The sequence below is a fragment of the Cervus elaphus genome, chromosome 25 (genome assembly GCF_910594005.1).
Source record: "Cervus elaphus chromosome 25, mCerEla1.1, whole genome shotgun sequence".
Lineage (NCBI taxonomy): Eukaryota > Metazoa > Chordata > Mammalia > Artiodactyla > Cervidae > Cervus > Cervus elaphus.
The window spans coordinates 54,402,582-54,429,804 of record NC_057839.1 but is presented as its reverse complement, the minus strand read 5'-3'; the positions used below and the strand labels follow the sequence as shown (position 1 = coordinate 54,429,804).

General features: G+C 36.2%; 1 protein-coding gene across 5 annotated transcripts in view; it reads right to left on the bottom strand.

Annotated features, from left to right (window-relative positions):
• The window catches only part of CDH18 (cadherin 18), a 1,203,920-nt gene that overhangs the window by 268,380 nt on the left and 908,317 nt on the right, over positions 1 to 27,223 (bottom strand). For all 5 annotated transcript variants that reach the window (XM_043887493.1, XM_043887492.1, XM_043887496.1 and 2 more), the window contains one exon: positions 5,508 to 5,802. In XM_043887493.1, the coding sequence (XP_043743428.1) occupies positions 5,508 to 5,802 (295 nt within the window). The remainder of the gene's footprint in view (positions 1 to 5,507; positions 5,803 to 27,223) is intronic.

Sequence of the window (27,223 nt, the reverse complement as noted above, 5' to 3'; positions counted from 1 at the left end):
TTCAGACTGAATGCAGCTGCGTGCATCTGAAATCCAACTCGATAACATAAAAAGACGAGATTTACTTTCTTAAGGAAGCTCTTGGGATTCACAGGCCAGGTCTGGAGCATCATTTCTGAGATGGATCATCCTTCTGGGCCCTTTTATCTTTCTGATCCACCTCACTTAGCAACAGGCTTTCATCTTTATGGTTGCAAGTGGCTGCTGCATTTTGAGACCACATCTGCTTTAGGCAACGAGGAAAATGGCAGTGGGTAAAATACCTGTGCCAGGTGTGTCTTTTTGGCAAAAAGCCTGTATCTTTCCTGAAAGTTCCACCTACTGGCCTCCACTTAACATCCTACTACTTAGAATTACATCACATGGTCATTTTCAGATGAAAAAAAAAAAAATAGTAGTAAGTGAACATTTAATTCTGCATAGTGTCAACCTGAGCAAACCGTAGGGAAAGAGAGGCTGGATATTAGATAACTAACATCATTTACTTAAAGGGAAGAAGCATGATTCTATTGTTTGTGACAAATGGCATATTTTTTAAACTTTCACTTTTAATTAGAAGATAATTACTTTACAATATTGTGATGGTTTCTGCCATACATCAACATGAGCCAGCATCAGGTATGCATATGTCCCCTACCTCTTGAACCTCCTTCCTACTTCCCTCCCCATCCCACCCATCTAGGTTGCCAAAGAGTGCCAGCTTTGGGTGCCCAGCATCAAATAGCAAATCCCCACTGACTATTTTACATATCACAATATATATGTTTCAATACTACTCTCTCAAATCACCCCACCCTCTCCTTGCAGCAAATGCCATGTCTATCAAGAGTGTTAGAGAATAACACTCTCTTCTAATTGTTCCTCCTGCCTCCAAGTTTATTCCTTAAAACCTCTTACATTAGAGGCTGGCAAACTTTCCCTGTAACAGGCAACACAGGAAATGCTGCAGACTCTGAGCCATAATGTTGGCTGCAAATACAGCTCTGCTACCACAGTGCCTAGGCAATCACTTAAATGAATGGGTACAGATTTGTTCTCGTAAAATTTTGTTTACACAGTGAGAACCTACTGTATAGCACAGGGGACAAAAAGAAGGAGGAATCTGTTTGGAAAACAAATACTAAGTTAATCTTAAAAAATTCATTGCAGTATACATTAGGTACACACACGTACTATTTGATTTCACTTTTACGAGGTACCTAGAACTATCAAATTCATAGAGTCAGAAAGTACATTGGTAGATGCCAGGGGCTGGGTGCAGGAGTCAGGCGGGCGAATGGGGAATTAGCGTCGAATGAGGACAGGGCTCCAGTTTTTCCTCTGTGCTCAGTCTTGTCTGACTCTTTGTGATCCCTGGGACTGTAGCCCTCCAGGCTCCTCTGTCCATAGGGTTTCCCAGGCAAGAAGGGGAAGCCCCCAGGAGGGGGCTGTCATTTCCTCCTCCAGCAGATCTTCCCTACTCAGGGATCGAACCCTCGTTTCTCATGTCTCTTGCATTGCTAGGTGTGCATTCTTTACCACTGTGCCACCTGGGAAGTCCCGTGTTCCAGTTTAGGAGGGCAATAAAGTCAAGGGATGCATGATGGTGAGTGCTGCACAATGATGTGAATGTATTTATTGCCTCTGAACTGTACAATTAAATATGGTTAAAATAGCATGTTTTATATTATGTGACTTTTACTACAACAAAATAGAAACAAACAAACAAAAACACAGCAGGCTGGATTTGTATCCACTGACATGGTTTGCTGGTCCCTCTTGTACCATATTCCTAGCTATTTTGTGGTTGTCTTTGTGTATTTGTTTATTTCTAAAATCAGAGGCAGTGCAAATATCACTTATTCTTAAGCCCACAATGTAAAGCGAATTCTTTACTATGCTAACATCCATATCACTTTATACATGCTCATATTACAAATGTGCAGTAGATGCTATTATGATGTTTTATGTGTTTATTTTTCCACAATGAGTTCAAAAACACACACATACACACACAATATGATTTCCAATATTCAGCCTATGGTTTGCCATACTGTTTCAACAGAAATCATGCCTGGACCCACAGTACAAGACAGGCTGAAAGCCTACTCTGCTTTGTTCTTTTTCTCCGGTACTTTCAGGCATTAAATTTTCTCCTTCAACCAGGCTTGTTTCTATAAAAGAACTTAAAAATATAGTTGATCTTGGAACAGTTTGGGGATTCCAGACACCAACTTCCCTCCTGCAGTCAAAATCCATACGTAACTTGTTGCAGTTGGCCCTCGTATAGAAGGTTCCTATGAGGGGACTCACACAGTTCACACCCGTGTTGCTCAAGGGTCAGCTATACTAGTATTGCCCATTCCTACCCTTCTCTCCGAGTCTTAGATGAGGGCTAAAATGTTTTGGCTTGCTCCTAAGTCCTTCGGCCTTTGCTGCAATGATTTCTTTAGGCTTTATGATTCCTTAAAAGCCCAGCGTCATTCAACACACTCACATGTACTCACTTAGCTTTACCTGTGTTCACACACAGGTATATATTTTAGGTTGCACTTATAATAACTTTTTTCTCCCCTTATTATTTTCTTTGGCTTTTTGATCTCTGTTTTGATTGAATTTAACTATTTTCTATGTCAACTATTTTCCCAAGCATTTCTCTAGATAAAGTGGGAGGATGATATGGACTACCCTGGTGGTTCAATGGTTAAAACTTCACACTTCCAGTGCAGGAGATGTGGGTTTGATCCCTGGTCAGGGAGCTAAGATCGCCCATGCTGTGTGGTGTGGTCAAAAACATTCTTAAAAAGATAGAAGGAAGATATACTTTCTGGATTCCTTTCTACATATTTCTTTCATGCTAACAGATATATCATGTTTTTGATTGAGTGAAGGATTTGGTGTTCAGTCTTTTCTCTGAAAGTTGACAATGGTATTAAATTATTAACCACATTCCAGTATTTCAAGTGACAAATATGATGTGGAAATAACTTTTCCTAGTAAGTAACTTTTAAAAATCTGAAGTCTATATAATTTTCTCTTCATTCATAGGCTTTAGGAAAACTTTGCCAGCATCCACCTAAGTTTGATTCTTTCCCAATTAACCCTTCCTGAAATTCAGAAAGTCTATTCAACTTGTAAATTCTGTATATTCTTCACCTAAAGGTTAGAAAAAAAAAAAAAGTTACTGTTCCTCTCCTTCATCTGCTGTTTCTTGCATTCTGGGAACATATGTTATTCCCACACTATGTCTAGTTAATATATCCTCTAAGTCTCATCTCTTTCTCACAATGGCCATATATTTGTAATTTTGTTCTGATTTTTAGCTCCTTCTTCCAGTCTTGGAAGTTCTTAAGTTCCAGGAAAACAATTTGGTCTTATCAGTGTCCCCACGTGCCTCAAGGTGCTATTGATTTCGGCTGTTTCCTTATTGTAGAAAACAAGGCTTTGAGTTACAGGACTCTCTCAGCAGTGTGCTTAAAACACTAGTGCTCAGATCACCTAGCGTTCAGTCCTCGTTTTGGTAATGACTGTTGTGCCTGATTTCCTCTTTGGTGCTCTGCCCCCCAGAGTGACGGTCAGTTTCCAGTGCTCCCTGGGGGTCTTACGTGGCCCCTGGCAGTACCTTCCAGCGGCATTCTCACAAGTGATGGAGTCACAGAGCTCTTTGCTTCTGTAAGGAGATGATCGGCAAATGTGCTGTCAGTCCCTTGACAAGGCTCCAGAAGAAAGTCTGTTCTGGACTTTTTACACAAACTTTCTCCTGCCGGAAATAATGGTGGTGAGTCTCAGCTTTTTCTGTGGGTGTGGGTGGGTGGGGGCGTATTCCTTGTGGCTTGTGGGATCTTAAAGGTTCACCAACCAGCGACAGAACTTAAGCTCTTGGTAATGAAAGTGTGGAGTTCTAATGACTGGACCGCCAGGGAATTCTCTTCAACTTTCTTAAGAGACCGATGAGCCTGAGTGTCTTCGGGGCCTTTCCACCGGCTCTCTGAGACTAGACCCTGCATTCTACTCTGGTCTCTGGGGAATCCATTTGGCAATTGCTTTCTCCCCTGAGATTCTGTTTAAGAAGGAAAACTGACTCTTTCTAACCTGATTCCCCCACAGCTTAAGGAGCTATCTGCTTATCTCAGGAGAATTAAAGTAGACTGGATTGGGGAAAACAAAAGAAACTGCAACCTCCCATTAAAAAACCTTCTATATATGAGACAAAGGATGTTAACAAAACAAATTGCAGTAATCATATCATAACAGATGTAAGTTAAGCCATCATGCTGTTCGTCTTCAATTCATAAATGCTGCATATCAATTATATCTCAATAAAACTAAATATTTTCCAAATTTAAATATATATATATATCCATTTGCACAGAATGGTTTGATTAGCGACTATAATAACCTAATTCAATACCCATATATATAAACTTTAGTATATAAAACATTTACTCAAAATATATCTAAATCCAAACTTAGGGCCTCATAGAGGTAATGAAAATATTTTCATCATAGTTGAACTTTATTTTAATTACATTTAGGAAATTCATCTTAGATAAAAATAAAATAAAATAGCTAGGCATCAGAAATAACCAGAAGATTGGAAATCTCTATCATGACTTATGAAATACAGTGTAAGCTCTGTATTCAGGAGACTGGGGTCAATTTCTTCATGGCAATTCAGGAAAGCACTTGAGAAAATTACTTATATATTGTATACCAGTTTGTATAGCTTTAATGTGGCATTTTGGAGAAAGCAATGGCACCCCACTCCAGTACTCTTGCCTAGGAAATCCCATGGATGGAGGTGCCTGGTAGGCTGTGGGCCATGGGGTTCGAAGAGTTGGACACGACTGAGCGACTTCACTTTCACGCATTGGAGAAAGAAATGGCAACCCACTCCAGTGTTCCTGCCTGGAGAATCCCAGGGACAGGGGAGCCTGGTGGGCTGATGTCTATGGGCTCACACAGAGTCGGACATGACTAAAGTGACTTAGCAGCAGCAGCAGCAATGTGGCATTTAAAATATTTCACAGGGTTATCATATATTTTAAAATAAAGGATGCAAATGCTTAGGGGTATCTGCAGATTTTACTGGTTAATGTAACTATTGCTTGTACTATCAGTACTATTATAATTTGATCATAACTTGAAAGTTGAAAAGACATAGCAATAGATTTCCAACTTTATACTGTACTTATTGATACAAACTGTCACTGATTGTGTTGGTATGGTAAAAAAAAAATACACCAATTAAGCAAGAATTGCAAGTATTTTCTCATGTATGAATGGTTTTTCCTTGAGATCAAGATGTTACTTACACTAACAACTTCAAATATTTGTTTTAATAAATACTAGAACAGTTAGCAGAAATGTTCTTGAAAACTTTAGGCCATAGGAAATTATTAAACTATTTGGAATTTCTTCAAATTTCTTCACATCCCCCCAAATATCTAAATATTAGTCTTCAAAATATTATTTCCAGATCTTCAAAAATATATTAACTTCCAAAATATAAAAATGATTTATCTTACCCATATCTGACATTTCAGGCACAGTTACAATGTACGGTCCATCTGTGAACTTTGGAGCATTGTCATTGATGTCTTGCACTTTGATGATAAACTCGGATTCAGGCTCAAGGGGCTTGTTTGTTCGTCTGTCAATAGCCTGAGCATGAAGTACATAGTGGGTCTTCTGCTCCCTGTCTAGGCTTTTTGTTGAGTGGATGTCACCCGTGGTATCATCAATGATAAAAATAGTCCCAGCACCTTCTCCAGTAAGGATGTACTTGACAGACCCATCACCTTTGTCAGAATTGGAGTGCAGCTGTAGACAAAGATGGAAAATTTTAATATAACATTATATCCAACCTCACATGGTATTCTCTGAAAATTGCCTATCTATAATTTAATACTTATTTTGGTTATGACATTTTTCTTCTCTCCAATGTACCAGGCATTGCTAAAATCATGTTTATCTGCAGTTTTTCTCTACTTGGGATAAACAAGGATATTTTATTATGCTCTAAAGATTTAATTATTGAAGAAAAATTAATAAGCAATACTTATTAAAAGAATAACCCTTGCTGTCATTCTACTAAATCAATGTTTTTCTACCTATATAGAATAGAATTGTAAAAGAAACTAACAGTAAATCATAGTTGTCTTCCATATTTCCACAGGGAATTAAAAAAAAAAAAGAATTAACTGCTTACCATTATATTTCAATATTAAAATTAAAAAATACTACAGTAAAAATTGAGATTCAAATTATTTATTAAAATTTCCACAAAATGGACACTTATTTATCACAGAAATGTTAATTTTATACTTTGGAAAAACAAATATCTTCCAGATTGTTAAACTAGAAAACAAACAAACAAATAAACAAACTTGTGATGGAATGTTTTCTTTCTTGAAAAATTATGAAATTTACACTCAAAATTTAAATGGCAGTGATAGATTTAATCAGTAAGTAGGCCCTGATTTTTAATTGAGATACACTAAGAAATCTCATTTATAAAACTAAAATGATTGAATTGTCTTTGAATAGACATTAGAGGGGTAATATTTCAGCAGACATCTTCAATAAGAAAGATAAATAATGTACATTAAGGCAATTAAAAATCTTTTTATCATTTAAATATTAGCAAATGCTTTTAAACTGCATATACTTCACACAATGTCTGGCTGTAACATAACATCAAAGTTCAGTTAATATTTCTATGAATAGCATTGCTATATTTCTAGCTAAGAACATCCACAGTATTTTCTTAAATCTCAAACACATACTTGAAAAATTGTTTCTTCCAAGAGATCTGAAGAGTTATCCTTCACATGAAACCTTTTTGGTCACATAACCTCAACTACTCACCTTTTGCACATTTCTGACACTCTAAAACACTGAAAATATATAACCTTGTTCACATAGCATTTTGGTTTCTAGCCAAAGTAAAAATTTTCAAGGTTTATGTTAAAGTCTCTGAACTCTTAGAAGACATTTTTAAAGATAAAATACAGAAAAAAGATAATAAAAGGAAAGGACTACTTCAATGGGAAAATGAAGTGATCTGAAACATAAATAACAGTACATCAGGAAAAATTATACTTATTTCTTGAAAATACATAAGCCATAAGGATAAAATTTTGATAGGCATCACTCAGCTAGATTCAACAAATTAAATCATTTCCAAACTGATTTTTTGGAGTTTTTCTAAAAAGGAGTAAAACTACACTAGTAGAATATGAAAAACACAGCTTTCAAAGATTCACACTTCATTAGTAAATTAACTACTAAAAGAAGCAGTAGAATGAGTTGTGTGGAGACAGTTGTATGTATGCATGAAAATGAATTTATTCATTTATTTATGTCTCTTTATATCATTTTAGCCCCTACAAGAAGAGATTTATCATTTATGCATCAGATGTCTACAAAATATCGATTGACCAGTCTGTTTCATATCCTCCAATTTTGCATCTTTCCATGACCAAAACAGCAAAGTAAAGGACCAAATTCACTGAACAAATGCTTCTAAAAGCTTTTCTGGAACATGAATGTTATTAAAATAACAAAAGGTAAAGTCATTTTAATAGTTATTGCTATATTGTGTATGAATTATAAATCTATATATAATAAATATGACTAATTAAAAACACTGACAGAAAGGGTTAAACCTTCTAACAACTAACTATTGAAAGATATGACAATGGTGAAAATTGACTCTTAAGGATATTACCATGTACTATTATATTTTTAGAGTGGTTAATTTGAAATTATTTAGTTTTAGATGAAAGGTTCACACTACAGTTAACTATATGTATTTTTTGGAAAGGCATATGGACATAGATCAGCAACAGAAGTATGTAAAAGAAGTAGTAAAGTTGTCAATCTAAAGCATCTGTTAAAAATTTATATGCTTTATGCTTTATATGGATTATGATAAATAATTCAATTAAAGATAAATGCCAGCAAATTTATGGCTTTAGATTTTAACACTTGAATCTGACTCCACATTTGTAAAGTTTTGAGAATTAATATAGCACTTAGAATAAATGTTTCAGAAGTTATGTCTAACTAGATAGTAAATGTGCAGTGTGTGCTAAGTTGTTTTAGTCGTGTCTTACTCCTTGGGATCCTATGGACTGTAATTCACCAGGCTCCTCTGTCCATGGGATTCTCCAGGCAAGAAAACTGGAGTGGGATGCCATACCCTTCTCTAGGGGATGTTAATGACCCAGGGATAAAACTTGCATCTCTTAGTCTCCTGCACTGGCAGGTGGGTTCTTCACCGTTAGTGTCACCTAGGAAGCCCCCACAATGTGCAGTAGTCAGTGAATTATAACTTCAGTTCAGTTCAGTCACTCAGTCATGTCTGACTCTTTGCAACCCCATGGACTGCCACACACCAGGCTTCCCTGTCCATCACCAACTCCCGGAACTTGCTCAAACTCATGTCCATTGAGTTGGTGATGCCATCCAACCATCTCATCCTCTGTCGCCCCCTTCTCCACCCACCTTCAAACTTTCCCAGTATCAGGGTCTTTTCCAAGGAGTCAGTTATTTGCATCAGGTGGCCAAAGTATTGGAGTTTCAGCTTCAGCATCAGTCCTTCCAAAGAATATTCAGGATTGATTTCCTTACTTTGAAGTATTGATATTGTACAACACAGTCAAAGGTACAATGAAATACTATAATAATGCATTTAGATTACATAAGTTGTTGATAATATTTAGTTTGAGTGTTTTAGTTTTTTTTTAATTATTTTTTTTGAGTATAGTTGATTTACAATGCCCTGTTAGTTTCAGTTGCATACCCAAGTGAATCAGTTATATATATATATACATATATATATGTATATATATATATATGTATGTATATGTACATATATAGCCCCCTTTTTTTACATTCTATTCACATCTAGGCCATTACAGATTATTGAGTAGAGTTCCCTGTGCCATACAGTAGGTTCTTCCTAGTTATCTATTTTATATATAGTAGTGTATGTCGATTCCACTCTCCTAATTTATCCCTCCCCTGTTTATTCCCTGGAAAACATAAATTTGTTTTCTATATCTGTGACTCTATTTCTGTTTTGTAAATAGATCTAGCTTGAGTGTTTTACTAATGGAGATGACCATTTACTCAATGGATTTTTAAAATTTCTCATCTGGCCTTGAAATGATAGTTTCCATGTAACACTAATGGAAACCCATCACAGTAGCAGTAGGTCAATCAATAAATACTTTACAAGACTATGATGAGAATTATTTGTGAAACAACAAAGTGATCCACCCTCAGGATTGCCTCTTCTCTATTCAACCTGTTCTTAAAAATTTGTTTTTGTTTACAACATATACTCCAACAGAGATTAGGGGAAACACTAACAAGTAGGTTTTAAGATTCTGGAAGAACACAGGTTTTATATTTGGTTTTATAAGGCAAAAAATGATGAATGAGTAAATGAATGAATATTTTGAATGAAATGGGTGAAGAGTAATGAGTGTAAAGAGGTAGAAATCTTAAGACATGGAGAGAAAGCTCTTAGATACAGATGAGCAGGTTACACAGATAATCAGAATAGAAATGTGTTATCTTTTAGGGTGGGCAGCAATGAGACATCAAATGAAAGGAACTGGGAAAAGAGTCATAAAGTAGGAATGCTCTGGATGCTTCACTGGTGGCTCAGATGGTAAAGAATCTGCCTGCAGTGCAGGAGACCTGAGTTTGATCCCTGGGTTGGGAAGATCCCCTGGAGAAGGCAGTTGGAACCCACTCTAGCATTCTTACCTGGAAAATTCCATGGACAGGGGACCCTGGCAGGCTACAGTCCATGGGATCATAAAGAATTTTATATGACTGAGCAGCTACAACTTTTTTTGAAATATTGCATTGTAAGGTTAGCTAGCTTGAATTGCAATGCAATGAAATATTGCATTGTAAGTTTAGTTGTATTGAGAGATTTCCATCTTTTTTCCATTAAGATATTTTTTAAAAATTGGAAAATAAAGTTGATTTTAGTCACACATAGTTCAGTAACTGTACAAAGAGAATAGTAGAAGGATCTTACATAACCCATAGTGATAGGAATATACTTATAGAATCATGAGATTTTGCAAAGTGAGTGATATTTTTATGCTAAAAGAGAGCTATTATACTGTCCTAAAGCAAGAATAAAATATCCTTGTGTATCTGATCACATAGTTACATAGAGTTAATCAGTTGTTCTTTAAAGAACAGAAAAAGGAGGTGAAGGAAGAAAGAAAAGAAAATACAATCACCCAAGTGAAGCAAAATGAACTCTTGTCTTGTATTCCTTTAATAAATTGTCTCTTCCTTGCTGTTAAGGAGTAACCTATAGTACTTAGAAAGCTAACATGACTCACATGAATTTCTCTTAGAAAACTATTTATTCACCCTGGACCACATTTGATTGGGACCTAAAAATTTATAACTTTCTTCCTAACGCAGAATTCCTCACTGAGATAATATTTTATCCTTTGGGGAAAAATAACTTTAAAAGGTTAAGAAGATAGTGTCAGAGCAATTAATTTTGAAAGTGGCTTCTAGTTAGGACTTCAAGCTATGTTATAAAGATACTCCACTGACTTAAAATGTGATATTTTGGACTATGTAATTTATGCATTTTTATGAATAGGAAGTTTGTATTTACCATGTTCCAGTAGAAATCAGAAAGAGTGATTTTATTATAATCATTTTTCCAGCACATAAAATACAGGTGATATAACGTTAGAGCTTTGTGAGGATCATAGCAAAGATATGTCATTAAAACTTACTATGCATCTCTCATTTCAGGAGATGCTATATTTTAAACCATAAGCAGATAAAACAAAAATCAATTGAACTCTTAATAAGTAATTGATGCAAAGAAAAAACATATCAAATGTTTTTACCATACATATTAATTACTATTGGTAATTAACACATCAGTCTCTTCATGCAACAACACCACCAAAAAAAGAATATAATCATCAGACTTAATCATGCCCCAATTCATATGTAAAAAGTTATGCTAAATGCAGTATCAGTAAAGTATTTTGTTCAACCACAAAGCTAGTGTTAATCAATTAAAAGGTTAAGAAATTAGATGAGGGTAAGAAAATAAGGATTGCATTGATTTAACTAGAAACATCCAAGGTCCTTGCATACATGCAGAGGTTTCATGATTGAATTTTACTTTCTAGCTTTTAACAGTTTTATTGGTAGTCTTAGAAAAGAAAACTAGTAAATGAAAAAGAGGAGGAGGAAAGGAGCAAAAAGGAACACATGTTTTAACTATTATATCCCCTCCCCCCGAATCCCAGATTAGGGGTGTTAACTACAAAATATCTCTACAGTTTGAAGTTGTCAGAATCCCATGCCCATCAGCTCTACTTCAGAGAGATTCATTCAGTGTGTCAAATATTTGGCCACTGCAGAATACACTCGTGGGTTGAGAATTTCACTATTAATCGCTGTGTAGCCTCAATAAGTGACCAATTGATTAGAATTAAAGTGAGAAACATAAGGCACCAGAAGACATATTCCCTATTTGAGTTAATGTCTTCTTTTATCTTCTGATCAATATCTAGTTGAGAACTGCTATGCTTAAAACGGGTAACCAACCATGACTTACTGTATAGCACAGGTTCCCTTTGCTCAATGTTATGTGCCAGCCTGGATGGCAAGGAAGTTTGGGGGAGAATGGATACATGTATATGTATGCCTGAGACCCTTCCGTGTCTACCTGAAAGTATCATAGCATTGTTAATCAGGTATGTTGTTGCTGTTTAGTCACTGAGTTGTACCTGACTCTGTGACTCCATGGACTGTAGCCCGCCAGGTTCCTCTGTCCATGGGGTTTTTCAGGCAAGAATACTAGACTTGTTTGCCACTTCCTTCTCCAGGAGATCTTCCCAACCCAGGGATAGAACACATGTCTCCTCCACTGGCAGGTGGATTCTTTATCACTGAGCCTTCTGGGAAGCCCCATTAATCAGTTATACTCCAATAAAAATAAAAAGTTAAAAAAAAATAAAAAGATCTAGTTGAGAAAGGGGTGGCTCTGTCATCTTCTTTAAAAAAAAAAAGAAAAACTCAACGTATACTAAAAATTAATACAATTCCATAATATTACCCACCTAAACCACTGCTCACACTCTCAAATGTGTTATGATTTCATCCCCATTTAAACTATTCATTTTAGCACCTTTTTATCAGGAAAGAAAATAGCAATTGTATATAGAAGTGAGGGAGGAGAAAGATAATGGAAGTGAGAATGACTTTGCTCCTTTGGAAATGTCATCTGACAATAAAATCTAAGATTATTGTTTGATCCATCAGTCATTTTTGGAGTTTTTTCATCAGAGAAAAAGAACACAACTTTTCTTTTTTTTTTTTTTTTTTAATATCCACCATGGATCAGTCATGGTACTCAGTACTTAAATCTATCACTGAACAAGAAGGCAGAAATTTTTGTCTGGGGAGTGCCTACATTCATTCCACTGGGGAAAAGCAGACACTAAGCAGAAAACATGACCACATACAATATGCAAGAATCACACTTTAAAAGGAGAGAGAGAAAAAGTAAAGAAGTAATATCAGAAGAGATCAGGTGGTACACAGAAGTCATGATATTAAAGTGACATTAAATTTGGTAGGTAGATTATTTGTCCTTCAACATGTGTCTTTATTCTGGGAAACTCTGAATATGTTGCTTTTCAAGAAAAATAATTTCACAAATATAATTGAATTTGAGGTCTTTTGAGATCAGGAAATACCTTTAATTTCTTTAGATTGGACTAATCTGACATGTGGCTTCTTAATAGGGAGGAATCCTTTCTAGCTAGGTGAGAGAGAGGGAGAAATGGAAGTGTGAGGAGTATTCAGTGCCTCATTGCTGGGTTTGAAATTTAAGAGTCTTTGTTGAAGTCCCAAGTAACGTCTCTACCGCCGCTGCTGCTAAGTCGCTTCAGTCGTGTCCAATCCTGTGCGACCCCATAGATGGCAGCCCATCAGGCTCCCCCGTGCCGGGGATCCTCCAGGCAAGAACACTGGAGTGGGTTGCCATTTCCTTCTCCAATGCATGAAAGTGAAAGTGAAGTTGCTCAGTCGTGTCCGACTCTTAGCGACCCCATGGACTGCAGTCTACCAAGCTCCTCCGTCTGTGGGATTTTCCAGGCAAGAGTACTGGAGTGGGGTGCCATTGCCTTCTCCGGTAACGTGCCTAGAAGCAGGAAAATCCAAGAAAAGGCATTCTTCCCCAGAGGATTTTAGTGTTGTGGGAATTATATTGACCTTCTGACTTTAGGGCTTCCCTTGTGGCTCAGTACTCAAGAATCTGCCTGCTATGCGGGAGACAGGTGTTCGATCCCTGGGTTGGAAAGAACCCCTGGAGAAGGGAAGGGCTACCCACTCTAGGATTCTGGCCTAGAGAATTCCATGGACTATCCAGAGTTGGGGTAGCAAAGAGTCGGACAGGACTGAGACTTTCACTTTCACTTTGACTTTAGGAAAAAATCTGTGTTGTTTTAAGCCTCTAGTGAGGGAGTTCATTCTTAGGTAGGTTGATAAAAAGTCCAAGGAGGAAAAAACGGACAAACTTTTTTTTTTCCCCACATTCCTTTGTCTTATTTACATAAGACATATTTTTTCTTAAGCTCTGAACTGTTACACAATCTTTTCTTCTAAGATTAACTTTCTTTAAGCCCAAAGCTAATGATCACACAACAAAACAACACAACTTCTTCAAGGATATGTTTTTCCTTTAAGCTCTGTACTAATGACAATATAACAACATATCTTGCTCAAGATATGTTTCTCCTTCTTAACAGGAGCCTTCTGACTAATCCTGTAATCTTAAAATGTATGTTTTAGAGTGGGTCTTGTTAGATGGTTCTACTGTTAGTAACCAATTGAAAAAGTATATAAGGCCTTGATAAGACTTAGCAAGTGGGGTACTCTCTGCCCCCTTCCGATGTCTACAGCAGAAGTTTTCTCTCCCCGTTTTTCACTGCAATGAATCTTCTGCCACATGAAGCTCTGAGTGACTGAAGCCATATGTTTGGTTCCAAAATGAAATTTTCTCTTTCAGAGATCATGAATCTGACATTGTTCACCATAAGCTGTCACTAGTTTGGTGGTGATTTGTTAATAGCACAATGAGAAATTAATAAAGGAATCAGGTAAGGCATATTAAAAAGATGATATTTTAGCAATTCTGAAAGAAGGAAAGGGAGATGTCTGAATGCATATTTCAAGGAAGAGTATTCCAGGCAGGGCAACAAAGAATGAAAGCACCAAATAGGAATATTACTAGCACGTTCCAGAAACCAGGAGGAGGCCAGTGTGACCAGAGAAGCACAGGCAAGAGGAGTGGTGGAGAAGAGATCAGAGAATCAACTGGAAGTGAGATCATGAAGGGCAATCGAATGACTTGCGGAGAAACTGGATGGTTAGGACAGTAGAGTGTCAACGTTCATCTCAAAAGGATCCTGCTGGCTTCATTATTGAGAATAGGAAACACGAACCAAAGTGAAAGCTAGGATAACCGATAGAAAGCTACTGCACTAACAAGATGACTGATAACAGCACAGACCAAGGGTAGTAGTAAAGATGGTAAAAAATGGAGCGATCATGAACATATTTTGAAAGTGAAGTAAACATCACCAAAATAATAATAATAAAGTGAAAACAAAATAAGCAAGTAGGACTTTATCAAATGGAAAAACTTCTGCACAGTAAACAAAATTATCCACGAAATGAAGAGGTAATCTAGGGAATAGTAGGAAGTATTTCCAAATCATATCTTTGGTAAGATGTTAACATCCAAAATGTGCAAAAGGGCTAATACAACTCAACAGCGAAAAAGAAACCAATCCATTTCAAAAATGGCCAGAGGAACTGAAGATATTTTTTTCCAAAGATGACATACAAATGCCCAACAAATACATAAAAAGGTATTCAGTGTCACTTAATAATTAGGGAAATATAAATCAAAAATACAGTGAAATATTACCTCACAGCTATTAGAACAGCTATCATCAAAAAGACAAGTGATAAGTATTGGTGAAAATGTGGAGAAAAAGAAGCACTTTAGCACCATTGGGGGAAAATATAGTTTGTTACACTCACTATGGAAAACAGTATAGTTTCCTCAAAAATTAAATATAGAACTCCAATATGATCCAGCAATTATGATTCTGGGTATATATATATATAAAGCAAATGAAACTGAATCTTGATGATATATTGACAATCCTAAATTCACTGCAGTTTCATTCACAATACCTGAGATACTAAACAGATATTGTTTGATATCACTTATACTTAAGATCTAAAGAAGCTGAAGTCAGAGAAACAGACTAGAGTGGTAGTTACCAGAAACTGAGAAGTGAGGGAAAAGAGATGTTGGTCAAAGAGTCCAAACCCCCATCGATAAGATGAATACAGTCTGGAGAGTCTAAGGTATGACATAGTGATTATAACTAATAATAGCCTATTAATACTTGAAAGATACTAAAAGAATAGATCTCACATCTTCTCACCACAGAAAGGAAATGATAATTATATGACAGAATGGAGGATTTAGCTAAGGATATGGTGGTGATGGTTTTCTGATATACAATTGTATAAATTAACAAGCTATATACCTACAACTTCGGAGAAGGCAATGGCACCCCACTCCGGTACTCTTGCCTGGAAAATCCCATGGACGGAGGAGCCTGGTAGGCTGCGGTCCATGGGGTGGCGAAGAGTCGGACATGACTGAGCGACTTCACTTTCACTTTTCACTTTCCTGCATTGGAGAAGGAACTGGCAACACACTCCAGTGTTCTTGCCTAGAGAATCCCAGGGAGGGAGGAGCCTGGTGGGCTGCCGTCTATGGGGTCGCACAGAGTCAGACACGACTGAAGCGACTTAGCAGCAGCAGCAGCATACCTACAGCTTATGAAATGTCATATGTCAATTATTTCAGTAGTGCTGGAAAGAATGAAAGAAAGTGAAAGAGCAGATGTTTCCTAAAAAGAGAGAGAGAGAATATGGGGTATAAGTGAATGGAGAAGTGAAGCACAGATGTTAGGTCTTTAGCTATAGTTACTAAAAGCAAGAAGTTGCAATCAACCAAGAGACTGATTATAGTCCATGGACTTCTCTAGGCCAGAAAACTGGGGTGAGTAGCCTTTCCCTTCTCCAGGTGATCTTCCCAACCTAGGGATCGAACCCAGGTCTCCTGCATTGCAGGCCGATTCTTTACCAGCTCAGCCACAAGGGAAGCCCAAGAATACTGGAGTGGGTAGCCTATTCTTACTCCAGTACATCCTCCTGACCATAGAGAAAAATAAATAAATAAATAAAAATGGAAGGACTGATGGACTGAAACCAATAGGGTTTTGAAATTCAAAAGGCAGAAGAACCAGAAACATATCAACAAAGAGAAATCAGTAAAGCTTGTTAGTGTCCTGGGGTTGGGGAAAATTAAGCACCTGTGTATAAGGATAGCTATAAGAAAGTAATAATTATTGACTAGCTTAGAGGAAAAAAACGTATCTAAAGATTCAGCTGGAGGGAGATTGTTTTATAAATTATGAATTATCATTAAAATAAAAATATGGATAATTAGCTTTGAAGAACTATCCATTATTTGTTTTTCATTGAGAGAAATCATATTGTGGAATAATATGCAAGATAACACCTTATTTAGATAAAAAGTATAAATAAAAACAAAATAATAAATATAATATATTTCAGTTTATTAACATAGAAAGTTAAAGAAAAATATAATTCAGGTATCTTACGCTTGAGGGAAGTCAGAAAAAGAAGTTACACTGTCGTAAGCTAGTCAATTTTCTTTACATATCTTTCAGTTTTAATTTATTGAATGAGTATCCATTACTTTTTAGTATAAATGTCACTGCTATTATTAAATGAAAATTCTGAGTTTTATTTAGGCCAATTATGTGGAAAATTCATAATACACTGCAGCCCTTTCTCAAAACAGTAAGAATCACTAGAAAATCTCAGGTACCACTTCATCTCCATGAATAGCCTCTAATCTTTGTTTGCTTCTCATTTTAAGATGTTTAAGAATTTGATCTTTCTTCTGGCCATGCCTCAGGGTGTGAAATTCTGTCCTGAATTTAGCCACATTTCTCATGCTATTGCATTGAGCTACCCAGGTATGGGCTTTCCTGGTGGCTCAGACGGTAAAGAATCTGCCTGCAATGTGGGAGACCTGGGTTGGATCCCTGGGTTGGGAAGATCCCTTGGAGGAGGGCACGGCAACCCACTGCAGTATTCTTGCCTGGAGAATCTCTATGGACAGAGGGGCCTGATGGGATACAGTCCATGGGGTCACAAAGAGTCAGACACAACTGAGCGACTAAGCACAGCCCAGTATTGCTAGGTAAAGCTTACTCATAACTGCCTGCATGTCTTGTCCACCTTTAAATTTTGGGATATGTATCCTCCCATCTCACAGGCCCCTCACCTAACCTCTATAATTTCTGTATCTGTATTTAGCTCTCCCTCTGGCCTTATGTTTATTCAAAGTTAAAAACCATTTGATGTAATTAAATGGAAAAAAAATGCAACCCCACTATGTATATGTACCAAACTGTATGCTGAGACAAATCATATAGAGTCTACCATTATAAACTTTTTTAGTGCAGTGAGCAAGAAAGATCATAAGACTCACATAGTAGTCAATATATTAACAGAGACATGAGTTGAAACTACCTTTCTCTTGTTGGGACAACTCTCAAAGGAAAAAGCAATGACTCTCAATTTATAAGTATATTTCTCCATTTCTATAAAATGATGAAAGTTTTTCAAGATTTAAAAAAAAATTCTCATCAAGCTTTTCTTTAATCATTTGCATTCTGCATTTAACCTTATCACTCAACAGAAATTGTTCTAAGGTCAGCAAACATTATTGAATATTGTTTATTGTTATTTAAACAATTTATTTTATTGTTATAAAATTTATTGTTATTGAATATGTTACTGAATAACATATGTTTAAGGAAAGGGCTGATTTAAGAACATGATAACACAACACAAGAGCCAATGAAAACTCTGAAATATTAAGTATTCACTCTGGAAATGCAGAAGTGGGAATAGTGAAGTTTTTTTAATGGAACACATTGTGGATTGAGGATTGATGAGGAAGACAATATAAGCTATCTCGCTATTTTTCTGTGCTGGAATATGGAGTTACTGCACTTGAGCTAAGCTCATATAATCTGCATGTTGAAATAAAAACTGCAGTCTTAGTTGTGCACAAATTTTCCTCATAGTTAGGCTTGCTAAGGATAGACATGTTATTCAGAAATTTTTGAACAATAAAATCCAAGTTGCTCAGTTACAAGCCTGAACTCATTCTGTTTCTCCTGTTGTGTTTATCATCAGATTGAATAACAAGAGCTGACCTACTCTCCTGTCACTCAGAATGAATTTTATGCGTTAATGTTGACTTCTTTCTTCATTTCTCCTCATTTGAACTTTCTAAAAGCTTTTGATTCCATCTCCTTAAAATCTCCCACCCCCACCCTCTTCTCTACATCACAGTTAGTACTGAATAATTCATGCTTTTGTATTCTCTTAGATTTTTGCTGTTATCCCCAAGTGCTCTCATGATCTCTTTCTGATCTATCCACGTTGTATTCGCAGTATAGTTCAGTTTGTTTATAAAATCTGAATTTGATCATTTTCTGCATAAACCACTTGAGAGGGCCCCACAGCCTTCAGCTGGAATGCCTCTCCATTTGGCTTTCATTGGTGTATCCAACCTGATCTTTTCTCACGTCACCATGGACACAGAATTTCAGCCAAACTCAAGTAGACAATCTGCCTCCGAAAACGTCAGACCGTCCATGCTAGATCCATTTCAAACTGGACATTTTCTATTTGTCTACCCAGAGATTAGTACTTTCTTATGTTTTGTGAAGTTTCTTTTAATATTTCATCCAAATAAGCTGCCATTCCTTTGTGATTCCAAGAACCCTTTGCTTATGTGTCATTCAGCACTCATCACTTTTTTCAATGACGTTCCCCACTTTATTTGACTCTCATTGAGGGCAAGAGCCACATTTCACTCATTTTTGAGTTTCCAGTACCCAATATATATTTTTTCAATGAATATCATTAAAGAATGAAATATTATTGATATTTTCATAAATAAGTTCCTGATATATTACAATATATCAAATAGGATATAAAGGAATTACAAAGTTACAAAAGAAAGTCAAGATATTAAAATAATGCCAAGAGGAAAGTTGGTTTAATAGGGAGGAATGACAAGATCTAAAAGTGTACAGTGGAGAGGTAAATATTTTCGAAAACACTTAAAAAATCAACTTAAACAACTGACTATTTAAAGCAAGGTTAATAACACTGTAAGATGGGTTTTATAAGGCTATCTGACTAAACAGTATGACAGAAGTAGAAATAAATTGAATGGGTAGATTAATGTCATTATACTGTTGTAAAACAAAGTATGTGACTCACCATCCAGTTCTACAAGGATTAGGTCATTTGCCACTACAGTCACTGGTGGACCCTGCATCCTGAAAGGAACTCAGGATTAAAAACAGGGTGAGGTATTCTGCGCTTTGGAAAAACAGGCCCCTTAGATAGTTAGATGTATTTGTCAGGAAGCATTTTACTGAACTCAGATTTTTGCACCTCTTCATATATTGAAAATCATGAAAACATTACCTGAGATATCTGTTCTTTGTTAATTCATGCATCAGATTGGCAAAGATCAAAATATTTAACAAGTAGAATATGAAAGGAAGTTCCTTTTGGTATACAGTAGATCCTTTCAGTTACTTCTTTTATCAAGTAGTGTGTATGTGTTGTCAATTACACATTGAAACATGCCATCTACCTCTAAGGGATTAAATCATGTGTTGATGCACCTGTTGATTTTCAACACCCCCTGAAAGCAGTTCAGGGTGGACAGCAAGAATGAGGCACTCTGTACTCTGGGAAACACCAGCATAATGGGTCCTCAGATAGATATTTTTAGAAGATTTGATAAGCCCAATTCTTGGATCTCCTCATATCTAGAAAATTACTAAAACCATCAATGTTAATGTCTTCTTGCTACTAGCAGTAAACATCACAAGACTAGCAGAAAACTTCTGTAAAACTATATATGCTTAATTACATGTACTCCCCCTTCACCAAAATCACATATATACTTACTTCTTCCCTATCTCTTTGGAGCAGTGTCTCAGAGCTATCTGAAATGCTATCCCCCAGGTTAGAGTCTTCATTTTGCCCCAAATGAAACTTAAATCACAACTCTCATGTGGTGCATATTTTAAAGACATCAGTATCAATCCCAGTCTTCCAATTTATCCCTTTCCCCTATTCAGTCAGTTCAGTTCAGTTCAGTTGCTCAGTCATGTCTGACTCTTTGTGACCCCATGAATCACAGCACGCCAGGCCTCCCTGTCCATCACCAACTCCCGGGGTTTACTCAAACTCATGCCCATCCAGTCGGTGATGCCATCCAGCCATCTTCTATTGCTGCTGCTGCTGCTGCTAAGTCACTTCAGTCGTGTTCGACTCTCTGCGACCCCATAGATGGCAGCCCACCAGGCTCCCCCGTCCCTGGGATTCTCCAGGCAAGAGTACTGGAGTGGGGTGCCATTGCCTTCTCCGCCATCTCCTATTAGGTCCGGTCAAATTGCCAACATCCACTGGATCATCGAAAAACCAAGAAAGTTTCAGAAAAACATCTATTTCTGCTTTATTGACTACGCCAAAGCCCTCGACTGTGTGGATCACAATAAACTGGAAAATTCTTCAAGAGATGGGAATACCAGACCACCTGACCTGCCTCTTGAGAAACCTATATGCAGGTCAGGAAGCAACAGTTAGAACTGGACATGGAACAACAGACTGGTTCCCAATAGGAAAAGGAGTACGTCAAGGCTGTATATTGTCATCCTGCTTATTTAACTTATATGCTGAGTACATCATGAGAAACACTGGGCTGGAAGAAGCACAAGCTGGAATCAAGACTGCTGGGAGAAATATCAGTAACCTCAGGTATGCAGATGATACCACCCTTATGGCAGAAAGTGAAGATGAACTAAAAAGCATCTTGATGACAATGAAAGAGGAGAGTGAAAAAGTTGGCTAACGCTTAACATTCAGAAAACTAAGATCATGACATCTGGTCTCATCACTTCATGGGAAATAGATGGGGAGACAGTGGAAACAGTGTCAGACTTTAATTTTTTGGGCTCCAAAATCACTGCAGATGATGATTGCAGCCATGAAATTAAAAGATGCTTACTCCTTGGAAGGAAAGTTGTGACCAACCTAGATAGCATATTAAAAAGCAGAGACATTACTTTGCCAACAAAGGTCCATCTAGTCAAGGTTTTTCCAGTGGTCATGTATGGATGTGAGAGTTGGACTATGAAGAAAGCTGAGCACCAAAGAATTGATGCTATTGAACTATGGTGTTGGAGAAGACTCTTGGGAGTCCCTTGGACTGCAAGGAGATCCAACCAGTCCATTCTGAAGGAGATCAGTCCTGGGTGTTCATTGAAAGGACTGATGCTAAAGCTGAAACTCCAGTACTTTGGCTACCTCATGAGAAGAGTTGACTCATTGGAAAAGATCCTGATGCTGGGAGGGATTGGGGGCAGGAGGAGAAGGGGACGACAGAGGATGAGATGGCTGGATGGCATCACCGACTTGATGGACATGGGTTTGAGTAAACTCCGGGAGTTGGTGATGGACAGGGAGGCCTGGCATGCTGTGATTCATGGGGTCACAAAGAGTCAGACAAGACTGAGAGACTGAACTGAACCATAAATTCATTGTCTACATTTGTAACTCTGTTTCTAAGATGGTGTGTGACTGCATGTACCGCCTAGTCAAAAGTTATACATATCCTGGTTTCTCTGCTATTCCTTTGGAGCAGTCCCCTGGGAGGAGTTACTGCCGTCCATCTCCCAATGTGGTCCTCAGTAAGACCCTGAACAAAATGCAAATCACAGCTCTCCACTGCATGTTTTCCCTTGAGTAGACATAATCATAAAGGTATTGTATTTGTGAAGGGGAAAGTCTGAAGCATGAAGTAAAAGTTGAAAAGCCAGAAGTGTCATGCATGATGCAGGTAAAGAAAACAGTGTAGCAAACATGAATTGTCAGATGTGAATGGGTACAATAATGATTCCAAATAGACTTTTATACATCCTGAATGAATGTTGTTTGACACTAGAAGAAAAACATTGCAAATTAATAAAGTGATCCAGGACTCAAAAAGTCAATATAAGAATTAGGCAGAATTATAAAAAAAAAAAAAAAATGGAATAAGCAAGAAAAGGAAGAAAGGAATGTAAGAGAACAAAAACAGACAAGACAAAATAGGAACAAAACCAACATTACTAAATTCTACCAACCATATCATTCATTATATACACATAAATACACTGTAGATGTCAGCAAAATGGTGAAGGACCACTAAAATTTTCTCCTCCATAAAAGCAATGGGAATGCTGACAAAAAGTTGTAATAATCAACTTTTTTAGGGCTCTGGAAATTAACCAGTGACTTGCAGCATTCCAAGGAGATTGTAAACAAGAAAAACAGCTGAATCTTTGTGTGAGCAGTGAAATTTGTGCTGTTTCAACGCATCCTGTGGGCTTCCCAGGTGGTTGCTAGTGGTAAAGAATCACCCTGCCAATGCAGGAGATTTAAGAGACTGAGACTTCCCTGGGTCGGGAAGATCCCCTGGAGGAGGGCATAGCAACCACTCCAGATTCTTGTCTGGAGAAACTCATGGACAGAGGAGCCTGGTGGGCCACAATCCATAGGGTCGCAAAGAGTCACACACAACTGAAGCAACTTAGCACGCACAATGTGTCCTATTTACATCCTTCCTGCTTCCCTCAACTCCACAGTAGTCTTGAAAAGCAGTATCTTGAAATCACAGTGAAAATCCACAAGGAAATGTCTAGAGTCCAATAGTCTCATGGTGACTTTCACCAAACACTGAAATAATTAACATCACTCCTCTATAAACTTCTCCAAAAATTAATTTAAACTAATTTGTATGAGGTCAGTTTATATCGACACCAAAACCTGATAGAAATATCACAAAAAGAGAAATCTACAGGTCAGTTTACCTTACAAATATAGGATACAACAATCCTTAACAAATACTAGAGAATCAAATCTGGCAACATATAAAAAACATTATACACTATAACTGTGTGGTTTATTCATAGAAGAAAGTTTGTTTAAAACATATCAAAATCAATTAATATAATACAACATACCAGTATAATAAAGGAAAAAAATTATATAATTATTTCATGGATTCTAAAAACCATTTAGGGCTTCCCTGGTAGCTCAGACAGTAAAGCGTCTGCCTACAATGCGGGAGACCCAGGTTCAATCCCTGGGTCGGGAGAAAAACCAACACCTTTCACAATAAAAACAATAAATAAATGAGGGATAGAAGGGAACAGCTTCAATCTGATAAGATAGCCATCCCTTCTCCAAGGGGAGATATACCTACAATAAATCAACAGGTAACATCATAATTAATAGTGAAAGACTGAAAGTTTTCCTCCAAGGATCAAAATCAAGACAAATATCCACTCTTGCCACTTCTATTCAGCCTTACACTGGAGGTTCTAGCAAGGATAATTAAGTAAGCAAAGCAACGCACCCACTTTAGAACCACAAAAAAAACAAAAAGTGCCTGTATTTGCAGATGACATGATTTTTCTTATATATAAAACCCTAAACAGACCGTCAAAAATTATTAAAGCTAAAGAAAGTAAATTTAGCGTATGTTGAGATATAAGATGAATATAGAAATATACATTTTATTTCTATATGCTTGAAATAAATAATCAAAATTTAAATTAAGAAGTCAATTTAAAACAGCATTAAAGACAATAAAGTATTTAGGAATAAAAATATAACAAAAGCGGAGCAAATGTAAACAATGAAACCTATAAATTATACCTGAAAAAAATTAAAAGATCCAAATTATTTGTTGATATGAAAATTTAATATTGTTGTGCAGATGTGCTCAGTCATGTCTGACTCTTTGCGACCCCATGGACTGTAGCCCACCAGGTTCCTCTGTCCACAGAATTTTCTAGGCAATAATACTGGAGTGGGTTGCCATTTCCTTCTCCATTAATATTGCTAACCATGCAATATTTATTTATTTTAATCTTTACCAAAATCTTCTTTTTCTTGGAAGATGAGTCATTCATAAAATTCATATGGAAATGTAAGGTAACCTTAACCTAAATAGCCAAAACAATACTGTAAAAAGACAACAAAGTAAGAAAATTGTATATACTAGACTTCAAAACTTAACACAAAACTACAATACACAAGAATATATGTGAAACTAGGATGTGGAGAGACATATAGATCAGTGGAATAGAAATGCAAGCCAAGTTCCAAAATAAACCCTTACATTTAGGGTCAATTGATGCTCAATATATGTGTATGCAGATAATTTAATGGAGGACGAAACATTCTTCCAGACAAATTTGGAAGGACTACAGATGCAAAAAAAATGAAATTTCCTTCCAGGCTCACATCACATATAAAAACCAAGTCAAAGTGAATTAAAAAACAAACAAGCAAACAAAATAAAAAACTAAAACCAAGACCAAAATTTGGAAAACTCTTCATATAAAACTGAGGCATAAATTCTGTAACATTGGGGTAATCAATGTTTTCTAGCTATGGCACTAAAATCAAAAGGAACCAAACAACAACAACAACAAAATGAATGTATCAACATTAAAATATCTGTTACATCAAAGCATATCATCAAGAAAGTGAAAAGAAACTCACAGATTGAGAGAGATATTTGAAAACCATATATCCAATAAGAGTCTAGTATCTAAAATTTATAAATGACACAAACTCAACAATAAAAAGACAAATAGTTCCATTGAAAACTGTACAAAAAACTGAATAAACATTTTTCAAAAGAAGATATACGAATAGCTAGTAATTATACAAAAAGATGATCAACATCATTAGTCATTAGAGAATGAAAATTAAAACTACAATGAGCTGACATTTCATACCCACTTGGATGGCTAAAATTTTAGTAAGATATAAAATACAATTATAAGCAAGGATGTAGAGAAATTAGAATGCTCATACATTGATGACAGAATTATAAAGTGATGTCATTTTGAAAAATATTTAACAACTCTTCAATGTGTTATACATATACTTAATATGAGCTAGTAATACTAGCTGAAGTATGTACCCAAGAGAAATGAAAACAAATTTCAAACAATCTCTAAACAAATATTATTGCTATAGACTGGGGGTCAGAGGAGAAAAGGAGAGTGACTCCTAATGAGTATAAGGTTTCTTTTTAGGGGTGATGCAAGTATTCTGGAGTTAGAGAGTTGTGATGGTTGCACACATTTGCATATATATTAAGAGACAAAGAATTGCGCATTTTCATAAGGATGGATATTATATTTTGTGAATATCACAATAAAAACTAATAAACTACATAAATGTACTAAATACACCAACTAAAAGGCAGAAATTTTAGATGAAATTAAAAAAAATAAGACCCAGCTACATGCTGTCTGCACTAATGTACTTTAAATGAAAATACATAAAAAGGCTGAGAGTAAAAGAGGAAAAATGATATACAGGCTAATTATAAGTATATAAAAGCAAAGCTAATGAATATCAGACAAATTATACTTCAATACAAAGTATATTACAAGAGACAAAAGAGAGCACTTCATGATTCATCAAGAGCAAATAAAAAATCCAAAATATGCATAAACCTAATTAAAGAACACAAAAATTCATGCAGCAAAAATTGACATAATTAACAGGAGGAATAGGGTAATACAATTAAAGGTGGTATATTTAACACCTCACTCTCAATAATTGATATAACAAATACACAAAATTACAAAGGAGAGAGAAAACTTTGATTGTGCCATCAATCAAGCTAACCAAACTGACTACAAAACACTGCTTGAGAACTGTATAAAACATATTCTTGTCAAGCTGACAAGGAATGCTCTCCAAGAGAGAATCATATGCTTGATTATATAAGTAACAGTACATTTCAAAAGCATATAAACTTATAGATTATGCTAAGTGATAAAAATGGAAAAAAATACAAATGAATGAAAATAAGATATAGAGAAAAAAATATTCGGAGTTGAATAACACATCTCTAAATAAACCAGAATCCAAAAGAAGTCAAAAGATTTAACATAGTAAATATATGGGACTATATTATGGTAAAAAACTCTTATACAATCAATAAAACTATCAACAAAATGCAAAATACACCTACTGAATGGGACAAAATATTTGCAAACTATTCAATATATACCTAATAAGGGTTTGATATCCAAAATACATAAAGAATTCATTCTATTTAACATCAAAAAAACCCACTTATTAAAAAGTGGGCAGAGGCTCTGAATAGACATTTTTTCAAAGAAGACATAGAGATGCTCAACAGGCAAACAGAAAGATGTTCAATATCGCTAAACATCAGGTAAACAGAAGTCAAAACCACAATGAGATACCACCTCACACCTGTTAGAATAATTCTGATCAAAAGCACAAGTATTTGCAAGAATTAGAAAGTGGAAACTTCATGCCCTTTTGGTAGGAATGGAAATTGGGGCAGCCACTATGAAAAACAATATAGAGGTTCCTCAAAAATTTAAAACTAGAACTATCATGTGATCCAGCTTTTCCAAACCTGGGTATTTATCTGAAGAAAGTGAAAACACTAATTTAAAAAGATGTATGCAACCCTATGTTCACAATATTATTTATAACAGATAGGTTATGGAAACAACCCAAATGCCGATCTATTGATGAATGGATAAAGGAGATGTGGTCTATATACATATGCACAGTGGAATATTAGTCATAAAAAAAGAATGAAATCTTGTCATGGGAAGCAACAGGGATGGACTTGAAGTTCATTTTTATGCTAAGTGAAATAAACGAGACTGAAAGAAACAAATACTGCATGATTTCACTATATGTGGAATATAAAATATAAATCAAATAAACAAAAATAACAAAACAGAAGCAGATTTGTAGATACAGAGAACAAACATGTGGCTGCCAGAGGGGAAATGATGGATGAAGGAAAGAAGACAAGAAGAGGGAGGGGGATTAAGAAGCATAAACTTCTACCTGAGAAATGAATGAGTCACAGGTATAAAATCTAACACTG